This window comes from Arachis hypogaea, chromosome 10, assembly GCF_003086295.3.
Source record: "Arachis hypogaea cultivar Tifrunner chromosome 10, arahy.Tifrunner.gnm2.J5K5, whole genome shotgun sequence".
NCBI lineage: Eukaryota > Viridiplantae > Streptophyta > Magnoliopsida > Fabales > Fabaceae > Arachis > Arachis hypogaea.
This window is the reverse complement of record NC_092045.1, coordinates 112,885,748-112,905,466: the sequence shown is the minus strand read 5'-3', so window position 1 is coordinate 112,905,466 and position 19,719 is coordinate 112,885,748. Positions and strand designations below refer to the sequence as shown.

At 33.2% G+C, this 19,719-nt stretch overlaps 2 protein-coding genes across 3 annotated transcripts; both read right to left on the bottom strand.

The window, feature by feature from the left end:
• Nucleotides 1–868: 868 nt before the first annotated feature.
• On the bottom strand, nucleotides 869–8,375 carry LOC112716692 (uncharacterized). Of its 2 annotated transcripts, none has more exons than XM_025768661.3 (8): nucleotides 7,306–8,375; nucleotides 4,714–5,010; nucleotides 3,245–3,370; nucleotides 2,494–2,574; nucleotides 1,981–2,045; nucleotides 1,834–1,899; nucleotides 1,623–1,678; nucleotides 869–1,314 (listed from the first exon to the last, which is right to left on the bottom strand). In XM_025768661.3, the coding sequence occupies exons 1-5, from the start codon at nucleotides 8,141–8,143 to the stop codon at nucleotides 2,017–2,019; spliced, it is 1,371 nt and encodes a 456-aa protein (XP_025624446.1). In that variant the 5' UTR covers nucleotides 8,144–8,375; the 3' UTR covers nucleotides 869–1,314; nucleotides 1,623–1,678; nucleotides 1,834–1,899; nucleotides 1,981–2,016. The 2 variants fall into 2 exon arrangements, with proteins under 2 accessions (XP_025624446.1, XP_025624447.1); XM_025768662.3 differs by having other exon boundaries at nucleotides 869–1,310; nucleotides 7,306–8,343.
• A 939-nt stretch (nucleotides 8,376–9,314) lies between these two features.
• On the bottom strand, nucleotides 9,315–11,424 carry LOC112716691 (allene oxide cyclase, chloroplastic). The gene is made up of 3 exons (XM_025768660.2): nucleotides 11,076–11,424; nucleotides 10,815–10,936; nucleotides 9,315–10,049 (listed from the first exon to the last, which is right to left on the bottom strand). Exons 1-3 carry the CDS (start codon nucleotides 11,299–11,301, stop codon nucleotides 9,648–9,650), a joined length of 750 nt encoding a protein of 249 aa, XP_025624445.1. The 5' UTR covers nucleotides 11,302–11,424; the 3' UTR covers nucleotides 9,315–9,647.
• Nucleotides 11,425–19,719: the final 8,295 nt, after the last annotated feature.

Here is a 19,719-nt window from a genome sequence, read left to right as displayed (position 1 = left end):
GGTTCATTTTTCGTGCAATGGTGGATGACAACAATAATAGTAGATACTCAAATTAGTCTTTTAAATGTTTAGTCACGTTAGTTCAATTTGCATTGAATCATAAATGGCCCCTAAATTAAACAACGTGCATTATGTTAACCCCTAGTTCATTTCCCGCCTGAAGTTTCTTTATCATTTACAGCCATTACTCAAATGACATTATTTTGTTACAAACCTGAACATCCACATTAGTATAGGTCAAACGACATCAAGAGGAAGATATATTATATAATTTGAGAGATCAATTGATGCATCAATTTGACTTTTAAACCAAACACTGTCCAAGGGTCATCACATTATGGAAGAAGGGTCCCACCCTCTGGATCTCAACTTTAGTTGTCAATTTTGTCTGATACTTTATGCGACGTAGGTATCGAGAAGAGGTTCTAAAATTGTTTGACATTATGATACACATGGATGATTTATTTTGAGGTTAATTCCCATCGAATTGTCCTATCATCTCCCATGCCCAAGCACTAGTCTATCCATATATCAAGATATTTACAACCATGAGAGATTATTAAGCATTCTAGTCTCTAATGGGTGGTAAGTAAGAACACCTACCACTACATGCATGAGAAATGAACACCACTCGTTTATCGTTGCTTCTCTTACTCCAAAACGACATTTAATATGTTATGATAGTTTACTAGAATGAGGACTTTCTTCAAAAAACAGTTAGGAACCTATGCTTATTGCTTATGCCCATATTATGTCATTTTTCTACTCTCTTAATATGCCAAAGCTCTCACCATCATTCAACTGTCATACACTTATGAATGAACTATGACGCTGGCCTCAACATAAAGATTTCATACAGCCATCAAAGTAAGAGAATAAATCCATCACAAACACGTACCATACAAGGCATAATAATCATCAAAGAAACATATCCAACAGGGTGACAAACATATATATTATTAACCCTTACATAAAAAAAAATTTTAAAAAGATAACTCAAACTCCACCAAAAATATCTTTCATAAAAGGACTACAGACATAGCTAGAGAGAAGCTAATATTTCATCATGCAGAACAATCCAATTGCAAAGACTGTACCCCCTTTTTCCTATTGAAGCCTGCTCAGTTCTCCGGCAGAAAATCATGATTTCGGCCAAGCTCCAAAAGATGGGATTCATTCAAACCAGCTCAGTCCTCAATCTTTCAGGTTTCTGTGATATGTCTCACAGGACAGACGGCTTTAAAGCTGTTGGGAAACTCCACTTCAGAATTTAGAACCCCACAGATTTTTAATCAGTCCCATGATCTTGTCTATCTAAAACAACAATAAGCAAGTATTAGTTGCACTCATTACGTGCGAGGAAAAATGCAACTTTCAGATCAGTCAATTGTATCTTCAATAAAAATTGAACGCAAGGGGTAAGAGATAAGATAACTGTCAAATTGTCACTTGTGGTAACAAATCTCATCATAAATATCATGTAAGCAGGTCGTGCTATATCATTAATGAATGACTTTAGATGTCAAGAACAGGTATATCTATCCCTGGCAACCACATAAGTTACACTTGAGAGTTTCAAAGATGTGAGTTCGGGGAAGTTTTACTACATATAATATACATACCTTTCAAGAGCTCGAGTATCTTGAGGATGCAACATCTGGTGAGGCAGCCAGAGCACCTGACTCAAGAAATAATGACATACCAGCCACGTTAAAACAAACACATTATAATGGGGACCAGACCTTGAGGACAATCCAACTAATAGTTAGATTAAAATTTGAGATCGATTCAGTGTTTGGGGGAAAAATGAATTTACCGTAATAAAATACTTACTATGAAAGATAGCATTTACTCCATGAAACACATTAGAACATCAAGGGAGCCAGGAACATTGATTTCCTGCAAACAAGATTACATTAGAACGTTGTAGCAAATAGCAATTATAGGTCAGTGAGGGCACATAAGAACACATATGCTTACCACTGGAAAAGATAAAAGGATAACTAGAAAGCAACTTCAGGAAATCGCATATGCATATAAGCCTCCTGTTGAGCAGGAAAAAATCTTAGGCGGTGGTTAAGTAATAGACAGAAATACGAAATCATAACATCATTCTTAAGAGTTTATGGTGAAATTCCACAAATAATAAATTATTTTATCATCAATTTCATTTTTATTTAGTTGATTTGTCAAAAGAAGGATGTGGAAGAAAAGCTGCATGAATGTTCTTGGATTGTCAATGACAAAGACCAAAGCCTTTTTCCAACTAGGTGCGATCAGCTATGCATTCTAAAAAATTCCACGATAGTTTTTCTAGGTCCTCCACTACTACATATTTGATTTTGTCCTCCATTGGTCCACCCTCTTCTCTTGACTGGGCTCTAAAAATAATCTTCCCACATGCTTGAAACAAGGTGAGATCCCACTATCCAAGAATGTCCTGAGACTATAAATGAACAAAATGGCAGACAGGAATATAAATATAAATTATACCTTGTCCAAGAATCATAACAGAATTTGAAGCAACAGAAGTGACATCTTGGACCTTCTCACTACAGAAAAGAACTCGAACAACTGAAACAAAGGGAAGAAATTCCTAAGATTATGCAGGAATCTGAACAAAAAAAGTTAAAAAGAGAAAAAAAAAACATAAAAGGCTTCTAGGATACTTAATTTTCATTGAAAGGAGAAATCTTATCTTGGCAATAAAGGGAAATTTCAGGGAAAAATTCGCAAAGTTCTCCAATTATATGAAGTGTGACATGCTAATTAAGAAGGGAATGGATTAAAACGAGAAATTTTTGCCAAGAAAACATTGCCTATCCCATGTCTATATAACCTCATATTCCAAAGTATATTTTAGAAAGCTTTATAGAATTTCTTTTCAGCATGAATGTGATACAATTACAAGTATTAGATTAAAAACTTGTAAAAAATTATTTATTTCGGCCAATCCAATAATCGTTACAAGCTGAACCACTCCTCAATAAAAAAGAAATATTTATCAATGTGTCAGTTAGATTTTTTCGAAGAGTCCAATTTGATGTATTGACAGTTTATCTAATGAGATTCATGCATTTAGATTACTAATGAGTTTAAAAAATAGTTAATTTTGTTGATGCAGCAATTGTTACACTGAAAATACATGAAAAATAAATCTTATTTCAGATATCCATAAACAAGAACCGCAACTTAAAATTTTCTACTTCAATAAAAATTTTAATTGACAATGTATTTTGTGAACCTGGGAGATGAATCTGCTTTTCGTCCTCATCATTTCCATCGATTTCATTTAAAGCATTTTCCATGTCAACTGCACTGAACATATGCACAGAGTGGCTTCCATCTGATATCCAGACAGTCTGTGATACTGCAAGATAAGATTTCTCCTTTAATGAAAATTAAGGTTAACCTTTCCCACCACACAAGTAAACTGTTCAACTTCTTTTGCTTTTGAAGGAAAATTCTTGATCCCATGGTAGAAACTACGCAAATCAGTTGCTATCAACACATCTAGCAAACATCGATATGAAATGAAAACATGAAGCGCAGACAAGAAACCAGTACTCCACTCATATGATGGTTACATAACGGGGAAAAAAGGTATAATCCTTTCACTAATTGGCAAGCATTACGGCACTCAAACTCGTATCATTATTAAGTCTTAAATAACAAACTTGGTCTAACAAATGTTTCATAGAATTCAAATCAACTCAAAGTTGGTACAGCCTTATTCACTTTATAGTATATAAACCCAAAGGTAGGTATTAACAATTAACCCAGGCTAAGGAATGCTAATGTTATAACTTGTTAGATACTTACAACCACACCAAACAGTTTTAAACTTTCTAGCTTTAAATTTCTTATAAGGAAAAATGGAATGAATGCCTCTTGAATTTTTTATTTTTTTTTGGTGGATAACTCTTGATATACGGAGTAACACGATTCCAATCTTACTGTCAAACAGGCAAGACATCTTGTACTTTGTCCAGATTCAATCACAGTACGTTTGTCAATGAAGAGTGTCAATATTGATTGTAGGACTGCACAGCCCTCCAAATGTAAGTCATCTCTCAATCTGATGCCTAATAAAATCCCCCCAAAATGAAGAAAATCCTTACCTTCCCCATCCTACTGCAGAGATATATTGCAGAAAGTGTGCCTCTAGGCTGCATATTAACCCTTAATTTATGACATTGCAATCAATTGCCGAACCAATTAGGAGCTAATCAGGACAACAATAAAAATTCGAGAAAACGACAAATAAGTCCTTGACTAATTAAAAATACAAAAATGTCCTTAACTTTCAAAAATGCGAGACATCCAAGTCCTTTCGGGGGACCTATTTGTCCTCATATATTTTGGACGGAGGGACTTAGATTCTCGCGTTTTAAAAGGTGGGGATATTTTTGTATTTTCAATTAGTTGAGTTAAAAAATATAGGACTTATTTGTCTTTTTTCTCTAAAAGGTATTAGCACCATGACCTATAGTTGTCATTGTTTGTTAACTATAACAATATTTGAAGTTTCAGTAGACATGATTATTGTCAACCATAATTTGTGGTCAAGAGAATAATTTCAAACAGAAAATTTCAATCCATGCCAAAATGTTTATTGTCTTTTGTCGCTGTCACATAAATTCTTTCACTGATAAAGAATCCACAAATTAAAATAGTTGAACTTAGAAAATAAACAAAGAAAGAGACACATACTTGTAGAAATATCAGGAAGAACTGCCAGATTTTGCACTTTCATGACATGAGGCAGTTGCCTAACACGACCAGTGATATCAACACCTATGCCAGAATTTGACAGGGATAGCAGGTGTACATCTCCGTCCGAGTCCAAAATCAGAAACATTCTCTGCGAAAGAGCCTGAATGGAAATTGCTTTCACAGGCATTGCTGCTCTTGTCATGGATTTTGTTTCAACATCATTTTGCTTCAATGCCACAAAATATGCACCTCCATCTCTGTCATCATGTTTTAATTTAACATTTGTCTGCTTCACTAAAAGTAAAAAAAATACATGGATAAGATACAATACTGAAGAACATTTGGGGAAGGGGGGGGGGGGGGGATTACAGTAATCAGGTCATTAAATCACTACATCTACCATGTAGCAAATATTTCCAATCTGATGCTAGAATTCGATTTTTGAGATGAGATTCAAAATACATCCCACAGTTAAACTTCTGTTCTTAATATTTAGTTAATTACCATCTAAAACATCTCGAGATTAAACAAAGGGCAGCACCTTGCATTGCACCCATACCCTGGTCAATGACAAATACCTAAACTTGTTAGCAGAAATTACATATAAATATGTAACTTATCACATATGACCTCAGTAAGATCCTTGACTACAGCCACAAACTTCAGAATACCAAAAAGATCATGCTATGATATGTAGACTGATCATATCAACCATCACAATGTGTTAATTACTGTTAGGCAACAACAGGAATCGGTAAGAGAACAGAGATCAATACCCTCGGGATCAGATGGTTGTAAACATGTCAAAGTCCAATCGAGTCACTGATAAAAGCATTGCAGTTTGCAGTAAATTATTCATTAGTGTAATGATAAACTAAAAGGTACTTTTAAATGGTCTCAAGCTGGTTTGCAGAGGGTTCATTTAGAGTTTTCTATAGTATAAAATACAATTTCTCTATTTTTGGCTAACCAGATGCTAAAAATTTAAAAAAATATGTGGTGTGAAAGTCACTTGTGTAACAAAGGAGTTAGCCATCTTAGCCTGCTGATGTTGCTCAATAACTCATCAAGAGGGGTTACCAATTTGGACAAATAGAGAGAACCGAATACTTTGGATCTTATATTTTGGGCTCTAATAAGTTTTAGACCTCATAAGGGGGAGCACTCCATTTGAACGCAGAGCAAGACTCAATAAGGACTGTATGATAGAACTGATGCACTTATCTTTTTGGACCTAGAATTAGTCGACATTGGTTTCTACTTTCTTCCAAGATGAAATCTTATTGGCTTCTCTTGTAATTATTTTTGTTCTTTTCTCTAACAATAATTCTTCTTTTAGATAATAACACAGTGGATTAGCCAATGTTATCAGCCATCGGTAACATTTTGATTCATAATACGTGAAGTGCAAACGCATGATGACCCAAAGGTTCAAATTAACAATTGAAGCAAGTAGTTGTAAATAATGTATCTTCAGGAACACATCACATTCCCATGGTTATTCATTATTTTGAAACTAAATCAGATCAACCGATCACTAAAAACTGTATCAAACTCAGACGTTTTGAAGTATGCATGTAAAGATGCTCATTGTTGTGTATGCTTGGAGATGAGATGTAACAGATAACAGATGAACATGAAAAAATTAACAAGTGTAGAGATAAGATTCATCTCCTTCCTTTGAAGATCAAGTCACCAGACAATGATGGCTGAATTAACGAACTACCACCCACCCATAACAGGTTAGGCATTGATGTGCACACACGTCACATACTAGTTTCCAAAAGCAGTGTCCCTCGCTGAGACATGACATCACAACTATCAACTAGTACACACTACACTCCACTAAAGTGACCTTGGAGGTTACCGAACAGTGATGCTTAATTGTCAACAAAATCCCATGTAAAATTGAGACTAAAAGTATGAATTCTCTCACAATGACAAAGGTATGACAAAAGGACTGCCACGTTTAGGCTGCAATTTTATTTTTTATTTTAAGTACAGTCTAACTTAATCTTCAGGAAGATCACAATTTGACAAGGAAAACAATAACTATTAGAATTGAGTAGGTCTAACTCATCCCAAAAGCTAGCTCAAGAGGTGAGAGATGCCCTACATTTATAAGCAATCTAGAGATCAATGCTTGGAGATACAGGACTTGTAATAATAACCAAAGAAAAGTAATTTAATCTTTCTTTTATAAAAGAAAAAGGTACCGAAGAAACTTCAGTTTTGAAGAACTGACAATAGAAAACATTCTCAAACAGATATACTAATCTTATGTTGAGAACACATTTAGTGAATTATAAACCACGAGTTATCTAACTTATTAAAAGTAGTGTCAATACTTCATTAAATGTGAACCCAGAATCAAAATTAAATCCAAGATTAAGCTTTATATCATATATATATAGACCCAAAAAAAAAGTTAATAAAAAAATTAAACCAAAACACAGTGCTAGCAAGTAGTAAGTGACAGGCAAGAATTCTGCTAAGGGCATATAGTATAAGCAACTAAGATTGAACCTTGCTTAAAATCCTATAACCAGAAGTTAAAATTATACTATATATATTTATATATACACCTACCAGCAACACCATGTTTCTCAATTCTCCCTTCCAAATCACCATTGCAAGCTAAATCCACCAGCCCTTCACCACCACCACTGCTAATTCGTCTCCCTCCTCTCTTCACCAGATCCCCGCCATTCGTTGGCTTCGAATACACATTCTTCCCCTTCTTGACCCTTCCTTTCGCGATTCGCCTGAGACTGAAAACCCTAACTCCATTTTCTTCTCCAAGAAGCAAGAACCCAAACGACAAGGTAACAGACCACACAGGCCTGGAGCACTCAATCACCGCACACCTCATCAGTTTCACCGCATCGCCATCGTCGCTGCAATCCAATTTTGCGGCAAAAACCCAAACCTTTGCGGCGGAAACGGAGTACATTGCAAAGTAATTAACGGAACCAGAAAGCTTGATGGAAACCCCATGCTTGGAATTTACCAAAACGCCCAGCTGGTGCTCGAAGCGCAGGTCCTTCTGGGAACAAATAACACGTGGCCTAAAGAAAGCGTTGGTTTTGTGGTTCAAGAGGTAGAAGCGGAGGAGGATTTGGGATCCGGCGCGGTGGGGTGCAGAGACTAGGAAGAGGACGCGAGGGGCAGATTTGGAATTACAATGATTATTATTGTGAGGGGCAGTTTGGAGGAGGAGGAAGGTGGAGGAGGAAGAAGGGGAAGGAATTAGGGTTTGCGGGGAAGGGAGTGAAGAGAGAGAAAGAAGGGAGAGAGAAGGGTAAAGGGAAAGAGAGGAGTCAGAGTGGGTTAGTGCGAGAGAGAGAGAGGTTGGTTCAAAGAGGATTGAAGAGAGGGTGGTGCATGGATTTGGGAGGGTAATCTTGGAACCTTGTACAACAACCATTTAGAACTTACACGAGAAAGAAAGAAGATGGTGATGATGCTCAGAGACTTGGAAGAAAAACCTGGAAAAACAGGGGAGCAAGTCCTTTTGTTTAGTTTCCTACTTCGCTTCAATTTACTTCCCACTTCATGCTTGGTCAACCTAGATCTAATCCAATTTTATACCATTATGAATTATCTATTTGAAATCTTTCTTTTTTTTGGTTTCTTAGAGTCCTTGTCCTCCTTTAAATAGACAAATAAATTAACCTTTTCAATACATAATAATTTCAGCTTGTTAATATTGACGCTATTAAGGATATTCAATTCGATTTCGATCTAATTTGTTTAAATAGAATTGATAATCGAACTTACAATAAATCGATTTGAGAATAGAACGAGTTAACTTATAAATAGAGTCAAATGTGAGTTTAAACCTAATCCTGTTAAATTTATTAGTACTTTTATATATAATAGTACATAGTTAAAATGTATTATATATGTATAATAAAATTAAACCCACATTCTCTCTTTTTTGTAATTTTAATATAAATTATATTATGATTTGCTGTTTCTAATTTTAATATATATTTAGTTTTATATTTTTTTATTAATATGTTTATAAAATATAGAATAATTAAATATTGTGTTTGATTACAAAAAAAAATAATTTAAGATGTGAAATATTAGAGTGTGAATAAGATTAGAGTGTTTTTTTTTAACTCGGGTAAAATAAGGTTAAATTTTAAAAAAAGATTAACTTACAAATAAAATTAGATTGAAATCTAAACCCTATCGTATCATATATATTTTAGACTGCATTAAAAAGATCACTAAAATTGAGAGATAGAGACTAAATTAAGTTTTTGTATTGTATTTAATGTAAAATATACTAAAATATTTTATATCTTAGTATTATATTTTAATTTTCTAATCGCCAAACACAATACTAAATCTCAATTTCTCTCTCAATCCCAATTCCTGAAAATAAACGCTACTTTAACAATTTGATATTGATTCGAAAATAGTAATGACACATTGAAACTGAAAAAATATTCTCACATGAAAGAATTGCCTATTGTTATTCAACGGGACATCCCCACAAAAATTAATCTCCAATAACCAGAATGATAACTACATAACAATTCAGCACCTCTCTTTTAATTTTCACCTTACATCCGTTTTAAACATAATTTTATACCAAAAATAAATAAATATTTATTGTAGTGTGAAACAAACATGGATGATGATGACTTATCAAAATAAATTAATTCAATTACTTTTGATAACATCATCTAATTATTCCTCTAAACAATAAATGTCTAATTTTTCATCATCTCTAAACACACAACTAAGATGAATTGGATCCTATGCAAGTCACTAACAACAATCATGTCAACGTAGCAGAATCCAGAAAAGTCATTACAACAAAGAAATTAAATTCGGCTTGTCTAGTTTATGAAGGAAGAAGAAAAAGTAAACAACATGAAACCAACTAAGACATTAAATTTTGTTCCTTTTTCCTCTCAGTCAGTGAAACCAGAAATAACAGCATGAGGGTGACAGGCCTTGGCATCTGGGGTGGGCTCAACAGACGGGCTTGGGTCAACGGGCTTGGAAAGAAGCTCTTGAGGCAAGTCCTTGATACCTTTGAGGTAAAAAGTGTAGAAGAGCTTAAAAGGGAAGATAATCTGGTGAAGCTTGACTTGTCCATAGGCACCTTCAAAGATGCCGGAGCCGCCGGTGACGGCGAGGTAGGTGTCCTCATAAGTGAGGTATGATCCTTGTACTGAAATGTGGCCATAGTCTCCAAAGTAGAAGCTGTATATGGCTTCATACCTGTCCCCTTTCTTCTCTGATTTGTTTTGGATTAGAACACATATTCCTGCTGTTATTCCCACTCGCTTTTGAAGGCACCCTGTGTACAACTGCATCAATCAAATCACCATAACATAAGTTTCTACTGCAAAATTCAAGTTCTTTAATCATGGTGCATGTTGGAATTTCAAGTGCTGTAAATTAACTTAAGATACACAAAATTGAACAATTAATCAAATGGAAATGTTTGATAACAAAAAAGAACTAGTCAAAAACAATCAGAACTTGCCTGTTTTATTTAGTATTCATTATGAATCCGACTTTTTTTTTTTGTTTCCCTAGTATTACCGTTAATCGAATTAGCAGAGATCATGGAAATAATTGGTAACTATGACCAATCTATTTAACATAATATATATCAAGATATGAGTTATAATTTTCACATGAAAATTTCTTAATGTGAGTTGTTGCCTACCTTATTTGATTATGCATTGTAGGTTGAAATTGTTAGAGATTAAGTTATCTAAGTTTAATATTTGAGTTAATTTGTTAGTTTTATAAGTTTAGATTTTGGTGAAAACTCATATGCATTCGTCTTTAAGTGCAGTTGATAGTTGAGAAACGTTAGATGAAAAATTAGTCAAATCAGTCAACGGGTTTCAATTATCAATTTCTCGTGAAGTCAACTGTATTTCAGTTTCCACCTTAGATTTTATATTTAAGGACTCTCAATGGTCAACTTTATATATGAGTTTTTACCATTTTGTTTTGGTGCCGAAATAAATTGATAGATCATATACCAAAAATGAAAAAAAGGTAAAATTGTAAGTAATTAAGTATTTTATTTTAGAAGAAATCAAAAGAGGTATTCTAACCTTGTTGCTGAAAGGGACTAGATCTCCAAGAGAATTGACACTCTTTTGACTTAATCGAAGATATGCAGGGCTTCCACGATCTCTCTCATTGATCTCATAAACACTCAGTTCTTGAACTTTCACTGCAACATGCATCATCATCATCAACCACAAAAAAAAAATCAGAGAGTCAACGCATATATTCAAGCAGAAAGAAATTAAACCACAGTTTCAGAGCAACACAATAAAAAGTGTTGCCAAAACACAAAAGCGTTCAGTTACCTGAGTCAGATGATGATTGAGCTTGGCTTCTTAAAGTAAAAGACCTTTTAGGAACTGATGAGTAGTGTGGTGAAGTGGTGATGTTTAGTTTCAGTGTTTTAGAGAGAGATGATGATGAGTATGAAGTAGTGAAGGGTAAGATTGTTGCTGTTGGGTGAAAGTTGGAAGCTTTGAGAGAGAAAGAAGAGAGTGTTTTGAGAGAAGAAGTAGTTGATGAGGAAGCCATGGTTGAAGAAGATCTGAGAAGTGAGAAGAGTTTGGAAATTGGAATGAGAATGAGAAAGAAAGAAAATATAAAGAAAAAAAAAAGTGGAAGGTTATTGGGGTGTGTGTGGAGAGAGTGAGGGTGGCAATGGTGGTTTATATATTGGGAAAGAGAACAAATAAGGAATGGCTGTCACATCATTCAACTCTTATTTATTCTACTTTTTTGGTGAATGGGGATAATCTTATTTCATTTTTGTTTTGGTAATAATAAATCCTAAGATTTGTTGAGAATATAAAAAATATATTCTTTTTCTGTTTTTATTCTTTTTAATAAGGGTATTTAAAGTATTTACTAACAAAAAAATTATCTTCTATATTATTATTATTATACCAAACAAATAAAAAAGACTAATTTTTTTGGTAATAGATTGGAGGAGTGTATTATGCATAATTATGAAGAGTTAGTGTATTTTTTATGAATATGGAAACAATTTTTTTGTTTAAATTAAAAACTACAAATCTAAGGGTCGGCTAAAAAACAAAAAAAAATAGAAAATCTAAATTGGAGGGTTTAATTTGTATGTTCAAAAAAATTTTTACGTTGGAATACGAACATGACCCTCAGATTTGTAATCAAATTTATAGTATGAAAATACATTAAGTTTTTATATTATTGAAAAATACTACCTATATTACAATACAAAAAATAAAAATCCAATAAAAAATATAATAAAAAATATTATGTATATACTAAAACTAACTATCGAAATTAGTCATTATTTATTTATATAAATATATATATTTTTTATATTTTAATTTAGTGACTGATTTTAATATACATCTAATATAGTTATAATCAATTATATTTTATTTAGAGAAAGAAAATTATAAGAGATATAACTGAAAAGAATTATTCAAAAGGAAGAGAATTATAAATAATAATTTAATTATTATTAAATTTATAATTTTTATTTTATATAAATCTTATTATTTTAATTTAAAATAATTAAATTCTATTTTTTATTTTAAAAGAGTTTAATCCATGATGTATTGTGGCATATGTCTTGGAATTCACTTTCTCATATGCATTTTAAAAGGATCGGAAAAGAATCAACTAGTATATATAATTGAAAAAATAAAAAATAAAAATATGATCATTCAAAGAAAGGGATACTAGTCATATTACCGACCAGTGAGATAAAATTAAGATCATATTGCAAGTGAGGGTGGACGGAGAGAGTGAAACGTGGTTAACGTGTGAAAATGTGGAGAACGCGGAAGAACACAGTCCATGGTAGAGACTAGAGACTAGAGACTCCAGTCAAATGTATTCACGTTTATCATACAAAATTATCATTTAATTTCTAAGATTCAACTGTATTACAAAATTCATTCTTCTATATTGATATTTTCTACAAAACAAACCTCACTCAGTCACAATCATCAATATATATGTCATCTATTTTATTCTATTCTTCATATTATCAAAATATTTCTCATAAATAAAAGAATAATATCAACTTTTTCGTCCATCCCTTTTTTTTCATATAAAATGGTTGTACGTACTTTACAATTTATATATAGTTTTATAAATTATAATGATGCTCTTTAATTGTCAATACCAACTAAAAAACTAAATACACATTAACTTCATCTCATTATACACTGAGTGTCCTGTTAATAATTATTTTCGTTGATTTCTCTCATCAACTTAAATTTTTAAAATGAGTAATTTCATTATATAATATCAGAAATTTTTTGTCCAAAAAAATTTAAAATTCGATCATTGACAAATTCTAAAATAAAAAAAATAAGTATAAGACAAATAAAAAAAACCTATATAAATATCAAATAAACCCAAATAAGACTTACATATTTAAAAATATATATAATATAATTTAAACTTACAAACATCATCTTTCCCTTATTTTGGTCTCAAAATTCGGATGAATTAATTTAAGTCCGATTTTTAAAATGATTAATTAATTTTTAAGTAAAATATATTTTTTATCCTTAAAGTTTGCTAAAAATTCAAAAATATTCCTAAGTTTTGATTTGTTTTAATTTTGTGCTACAAATTTTTTATTTGCATCAATTTTATTCTTATTACCAATTTTTTTATAATTAATATTTTTCTTTCCAAATATACTGTTAGGATTTGGTTGAATTAGTCCCACATTGCTTAGGATAGCAAATAGAGTGGGTGGCTTAGGCTATAAATATGAGGCTAAGTTCTCCATTTGTTTTTGCACCAGTCAGAAACACTTTAAACTTGTATCTGATTTTTCTTTTCCTCTGTACTCTTTGATTAGAGAGTGTTGTGAGGTGTAGTTAGATATTTGCTTTGAGAGAGTGTGGGTGTACTGGGGTGCCGGTGAGAGAAAGAAGTCTATGTGTTGTAACAATTTTCACATAGTGATATTCTCTGGTTGTCATTTGACAACGGCCGTGGTTTTTTCTCTGGTAATTGGAGTTTCCACGTTAAATTCTTGTGTTGTGATTGTGTCTATTTTATTTCTCTGTCAAAGGTGTTTTCTCAAGGGGGAATGGTGTCTTATTCCCAACAAGTGGTATCAGAGCTTCGGTTCGGTGGGATTTATTCTTGTATGCTCTGTGGTTGCAGCCTAGTCTGACCTTCCACATCAGAAAAGAATTTTGTCCTATGGCTTGAGGTTGATATTTGGTTGCTGTTGTTGTTGCTGGAAGGCAGTGTGACACTGTGAGAGTGCAGTTTGGAAAGGTTCTGGCTAAGGAAAGACCTGGTATTTAAGTGTGTCCATTGTGACCCACCTCTCTTTCCTGGGGACCTTTCCTAGTTTACGGTCTACAGTTGAGTTATACTATCCCAGTATACGGTTGCAACAATGTCAGGATATTCAAGTGTTGTGAAGTTTGAAATAGAGAAATTTGATGGAAGAATCAATTTTGGCTTGTGGCAAATACAAGTCAAGGATGTGTTGATACAATCAGGTTTGCACAAGGCGTTGAAGGAGAAAATCTCTGGTTGCTCTCTCTATGAGAGAAGATGATGTTCTCTAGAAGACAAGAAGTATCCTCATGGTATTGCCGCACTGCCATGGATAAGGATAAGTTGTGGCAATCGGGTCCACAATTACACACGGGCATTGGTTGGCGTTGAGATGCAAGGTGTGTGGCGGAGTTAGGTCGATGGCTGAAGAACTTCCAGGAAAAGCCAATTTGGAAGTTGGACCATGAATTTTCAGTAAGGTTTCGAACTGTACCAAGGCGAAATGCTTGAAGTGGTCTAATTCCAAGTGAGTATACTTTCATGGTGGAGTATGATAGTTCTCTGAACTATGATTGTCGGTATAGACAATGGCAGCAAAGAATTGTCGGTGTTGACAATGGAAGCTGAAGATGTGTGACTATTTCAATCAAGGTGGAGATTGTTAGGATTTGGTTGAATTAGTCCCACATTGCTTAGGATAGCAAATGGAGTGGGTGGCTTAGGCTATAAATATGAGGCTAAGGATAGCATGTGAGTATATACCCAAATATAACTTTTCAAATAGCATAGTATCAAATAAAAAATTCATTTTCAATTTGTAAAATTATTGTATTATATCAATAAACAATAATGATACTTGAATTAAAACTTTACATTCAAACCACAACAGTTGAGTTAACACAACTTAGCAATTATGTCACCTTCTTTGAGATCTAATATTCAACTCTCATTCCCTTTTTCCTTGTAGTTTTTGGTAAAATGAAAACATATATAAACATCACATTTAATATTAATCATTGATTTTGAATAAAAATTGAATTTATAAGCCTCAAATATAAAATATAAAATTATTGACTAAAATTATGATATCTATACATTAAATGTAAAATTTTATATTCAAGTATCATTATTACATAAGAACATAGAAGAATCTATGTTGTTAAACATATGATTTAAAGAAAGTTTTTTAATTTTGATATGGAGTAAGTATTGGTGTATGGCATGGTTATGGGGGTACAGGATATTTTACCGGGCTGTAATGGTTGTGTCAAGCAAATCGAACGGTTCGATGAAGGGAGTGTAATCGGACGGTCCAATTACAGTAATCGAATGGTACATAAATCGGACCGTTCGATTTGCATACTGACGTCCACGTGTCTCGCATGCAGGTTCCCAGGTTGGCTTTGTTGCTTCCTATACACATTCGAATGTTACCCCCTCCCAACATCCATCATTTTTACTCTCATACACTCTTTCGAATGGCTTGCCCTCCAACCCTACAACTATCTTATTTTTAGCTATTATTGGACCACAAAGTAGCAGGAAAAAAAATTAAATACAATGCCAAGAAAAACAAAAATGAAAGAAGTGAATCACTTAGAGTTTCACATTGTTAATTATCTTGAGCATCCAAATTATGTAAGTTTTATTATTTAACATTTTGATTTAATAAAAATAATAGTGATAAAATTAGATTTTAGTAAAAATATTATAGTAGTGCTAATTAGAGATTAGATATATATGTATGATATTATTATTATTAACTACTAGAAATAGTGAATAAAATAGAATTAATTTATAAAATCTGTGAACAATTATTGATTAATATGTTTTGGAATGAAATTAGTTTATAAAATCTGTATGCATACTATTATTATTATTATTATTATTATTATTATTATTATTATTATTATTATTATTATTATTATTATTATTATTTTGTAATTTTAATTAATATGATAGTTTAAGTTAAGTTAAAAATAATGAATTTAATAAATTATTTATGATTATTAATAATTGAATTTAACATAATTTAGAGTAATTTAGACAATAAATTAGTAAATGCTAAATTTAAAACATAAATTTAATAGATTGTTTTATGATTATTAATAATAACGTTGGTCTTTATGTATGTATGTATGTATGTATGTATGTATGTATGTATAATAATAATAATGTTAGAGGTTATATAAATAAAAAATATATATTAAAATTATTGTAAGATTATTCTGGTTATAAAATGAATAATAATTATAAATAATGAATAATAATTTATAAATAATGAATAATTGATCAGTTTTATAAATAATTTATTATTATTAAAATTATTCTGGTTATATAATGAATAATAATTATTATTGCAAAATAAATAGATTTTAGAGGTTTGTCCTGTTGTACAAAACAGATATATGAATTTTATAAATAATAGTTGTTATTATAAAATAAATAGATTTTAAACATTAGAAAATATATTTTTAATGTATGTGAAAACAATAATTAGATTTATATGTTAGATTTATTTAAGGTTAATTAATTTTTGTTATAAGCTAATAAATATGAATGTAGGATTTTTGTATAACAGATTTAGTATGTATGTTTGAAATACAATTATACTCGTAGTTATAATAAAAATGTGATATTGTAGAGTTTACGGATGTTGATATATGACTACTTAATGCCGTCGGATAGGTATAACCAAATTGTTAAGGGGCATTTATGGGAGACTGATTTTTATCACGTTTTCTAAATTTAAGTTATCCAATGTCAGTCAGCAATGATTAATGTTCTAATCGAGAGGTGACGGCTTGAGACTCACATTTTATTTTCTGGTTGGTGAGTGTGCTGTGATATTGGAGGATGTGGCGATAATCCTTGGTCTGCCGACAAATAGTCTTCTTATTATAAGACCGACCATGAGTAGTTTTGAGGCTTTAGAGGCCGAATGCTTGTACCAGTTTGAGGTTGCACCAAGGAAGATGAATTGTAGAGGAAGCTTCATAAAGTTGACGTGGTTTAGAGGTTTGAAAGATCGCATAGTCTTGACTGATGATATTCACATTTAGAGGTACGTAAAGTGTCACGTATTGTTATTATTTAGGACAATTCAGTTTAGAGACAAGTCAGGTGCAGCGGTGGACTGAAAATTTCTGCCTTTGCTCTGTAACTTCGGTAGGATCATACAATTTAGTTGGGGATCGACATGCCTTGCGCACTTGCATAGATCATTGTGTAGGATAACTCGTGTCGACTGCAAGGAGATGGATGGTCCATTGACACTTTTGCTTACTTGGGTTTGGATCCGTCTACCATTTCTTGGCCGATTCCCGTCAATCCTCGAGTGTTTTCGATTGCAAACAGGTAAAATGAATTACTGTATTTCTTGAATAAGTGTAGGAAATTGTATTTTATTTTTTACAATATAAGTTAACTAAGAGATTGTCTAACGGCAGGTGGCGTAACTGAGACCATAAAAATCGGCCTTACAAATATCATTCTCTTGCTCACTATAGGAGGTTGTTGGATGATTTGCAAGAAGAACAAGTATGTTGTAAAAAACTAGTACCTAATTTTGCTTGGTCAATGAATTATTTGTTGTGTAATCATCTTATACTTTCGATGTGTCCAGTTTGTTTGTTAGGCTTATGGCATTAAACGCATTGAGCCAGACGTAATTTCTTTAGACATCAGTCATCATTCGATTATTTGGAGTGCCACAGACCCGCACTTGGACCACCACTTTGACGACATCTACTACGACTATGGCCCACGGCATCGCATTGCTTGCATCGTCTAGGACCATGCAACATCTGAGTGTCCATCTCATTCAAGAAACGGGTCATCTTAGGCCGACATTTGGCTACCCGTCTAAGGAACGGATTGCCAACGAATCGAGGTCCATGATAAGCAGGCCATGTTGTAGAATTTTTCAGTGGCCTAAACCTAGCTCTGTATACTCTTCGAACTTAGTCCATCTTGAATACGTCATGAACGTTCACTTGCCAATCCAACCACTGATTTGCACAACAAGTAAATATATGTCGACACGGAATTCGGTCAACCTAGAATTCACTATAGTCGCAACATTGTTGGCGTAGGTCAACTGCATACTCCATCCTACTGGGTATCTCACGTACTTCAAAGACTTCATTTTCTCTAACAAAGAAACTAACCTGGATGTTTTTCAATGCCCGTTGATTTGCATGCAACTTGGAGGTCACAAGCTCAGAGAACACATGTCCAGCATTAATCCGAGCCTCAGCCTCAGCTCTTTTCCTAGTGAACAACTCATTCAGTCTGTAAAATGTTGCCTTAATAAGCGCAGTGACTGGGAGATTCCGTGCCCCCATTTAAGAAAGAGTTGATGCACTCTACAATATTGGTGGTCATATGACTCCATTGGTATCCACCGTCAAATGCCAAAGCATACTGCTCACGTGGAATCCGGTCAAGGCAGTTGGTGTAAGCGTCACCCCTTTCGCGTAATCGTTGATAGCGCATTAGGTACTTCCAAATCGTCCTCGAATATCCTATGATAAAAAAAGTCAACTATGAACAACATTCTTTTCAAATGTAGTTATATTAATAACAAAGTTACTTTTATTCAATCTTACCGATATTGACGATATGCTTCTGCAGGTAAGGTGCCTTGAACTTTCTCAAAAAGTTCAACTCAATATGCCTGATACAAAACATATAGGAGACCAAGCCCCATTACTACGAGCAATAGCTGACCTGATAGATTCGTGTTGATCCGAGATAAGTCCTACATCATCACTGTCACCACATGTTGTCACAAGTTACTAAGAAAAAAGTATCATACCTCAGAAGTCTCTCCCTCCACTATGGCAAATGCAATAGGCACAATATTGTTATTACCATCTTGTGAAACTGCAACCAACAAACAACCCTTGTATTTTTCATACAAATGAGTCCCGTCCACCTGTACTACCGGCTTGCAATGTCTGAATATTCTAATACAAGGATAATAACTCTAAAAGACTCGATGTAGTACATGGATATCAGGAACCAAATCATCCCCTTGGCATACAGGCATTGTTTTTAAATGAACCACTGCTGATGGCTCCTTGTTACACATGGCCTCAAACCATATGGACAAAGTTTCGTACGAAACTTTTTAACCTCTGAAAATCGATTCCACTACCTTCTGCTTTGCTAACCATGCTTTGCGATAACTAATGGTGTAGTTAAACTTCAACTGTACTTCTACAATGACTGATTTCACCTTTATAGATGGTCAACCTCTACCAACGGCTTAATTGCTTCTGCAATTGTCTTGGAATCCAGTTTCGAATGGTCTTGAGAAATAGTAGATTTGGTACAAGTATGACTACCATTGTACTTCCTTATCTCCCAGCAGTACTTCTTCTGCATTTTGGTAACCCTGATCAGCCAATCATAACCTGCGCCATATTATGTACATTTAGCATAGAATGTCATCAGTTCCGACTCATACACCTGATAATCTACATCTCTATAGATGGTATAATCTTTCATTGCCTTGATTATTGCCTCCCTCAAACTGAATTTCATTCCCACCGTGAATTTACCATCCACCACAATAGGAAACTCTGCTACAATCACACCGCAAGATATATATTTTCATAAATAATTATTATTATATATATATATATATATCTTAACGGTTAAAATTTATCTATACATTATAAA

Excerpts from the sequence above, each read along its gene's own strand:
- LOC112716692 (XM_025768661.3), bottom strand. The coding sequence starts at position 8,143 with ATGGTTGTTGTACAAGGTTCCAAGATTACCCTCCCAAATCCATGCACC. Across the intron at positions 2,575-3,244 it reads AAAGCAGATTCATCTCCCAG|TTGTTCGAGTTCTTTTCTGT; the intron begins GTTCACAAAATA and ends CCTTTGTTTCAG. Across the intron at positions 2,046-2,493 it reads TGTTATGATTCTTGGACAAG|GAGGCTTATATGCATATGCG; the intron begins GTATAATTTATA and ends CCTGCTCAACAG.
- LOC112716691 (XM_025768660.2), bottom strand. The coding sequence starts at position 11,301 with ATGGCTTCCTCATCAACTACTTCTTCTCTCAAAACACTCTCTTCTTTC. Across the intron at positions 10,937-11,075 it reads TCAATCATCATCTGACTCAG|TGAAAGTTCAAGAACTGAGT; the intron begins GTAACTGAACGC and ends TGCATGTTGCAG. Across the intron at positions 10,050-10,814 it reads TAGTCCCTTTCAGCAACAAG|TTGTACACAGGGTGCCTTCA; the intron begins GTTAGAATACCT and ends TGATTGATGCAG.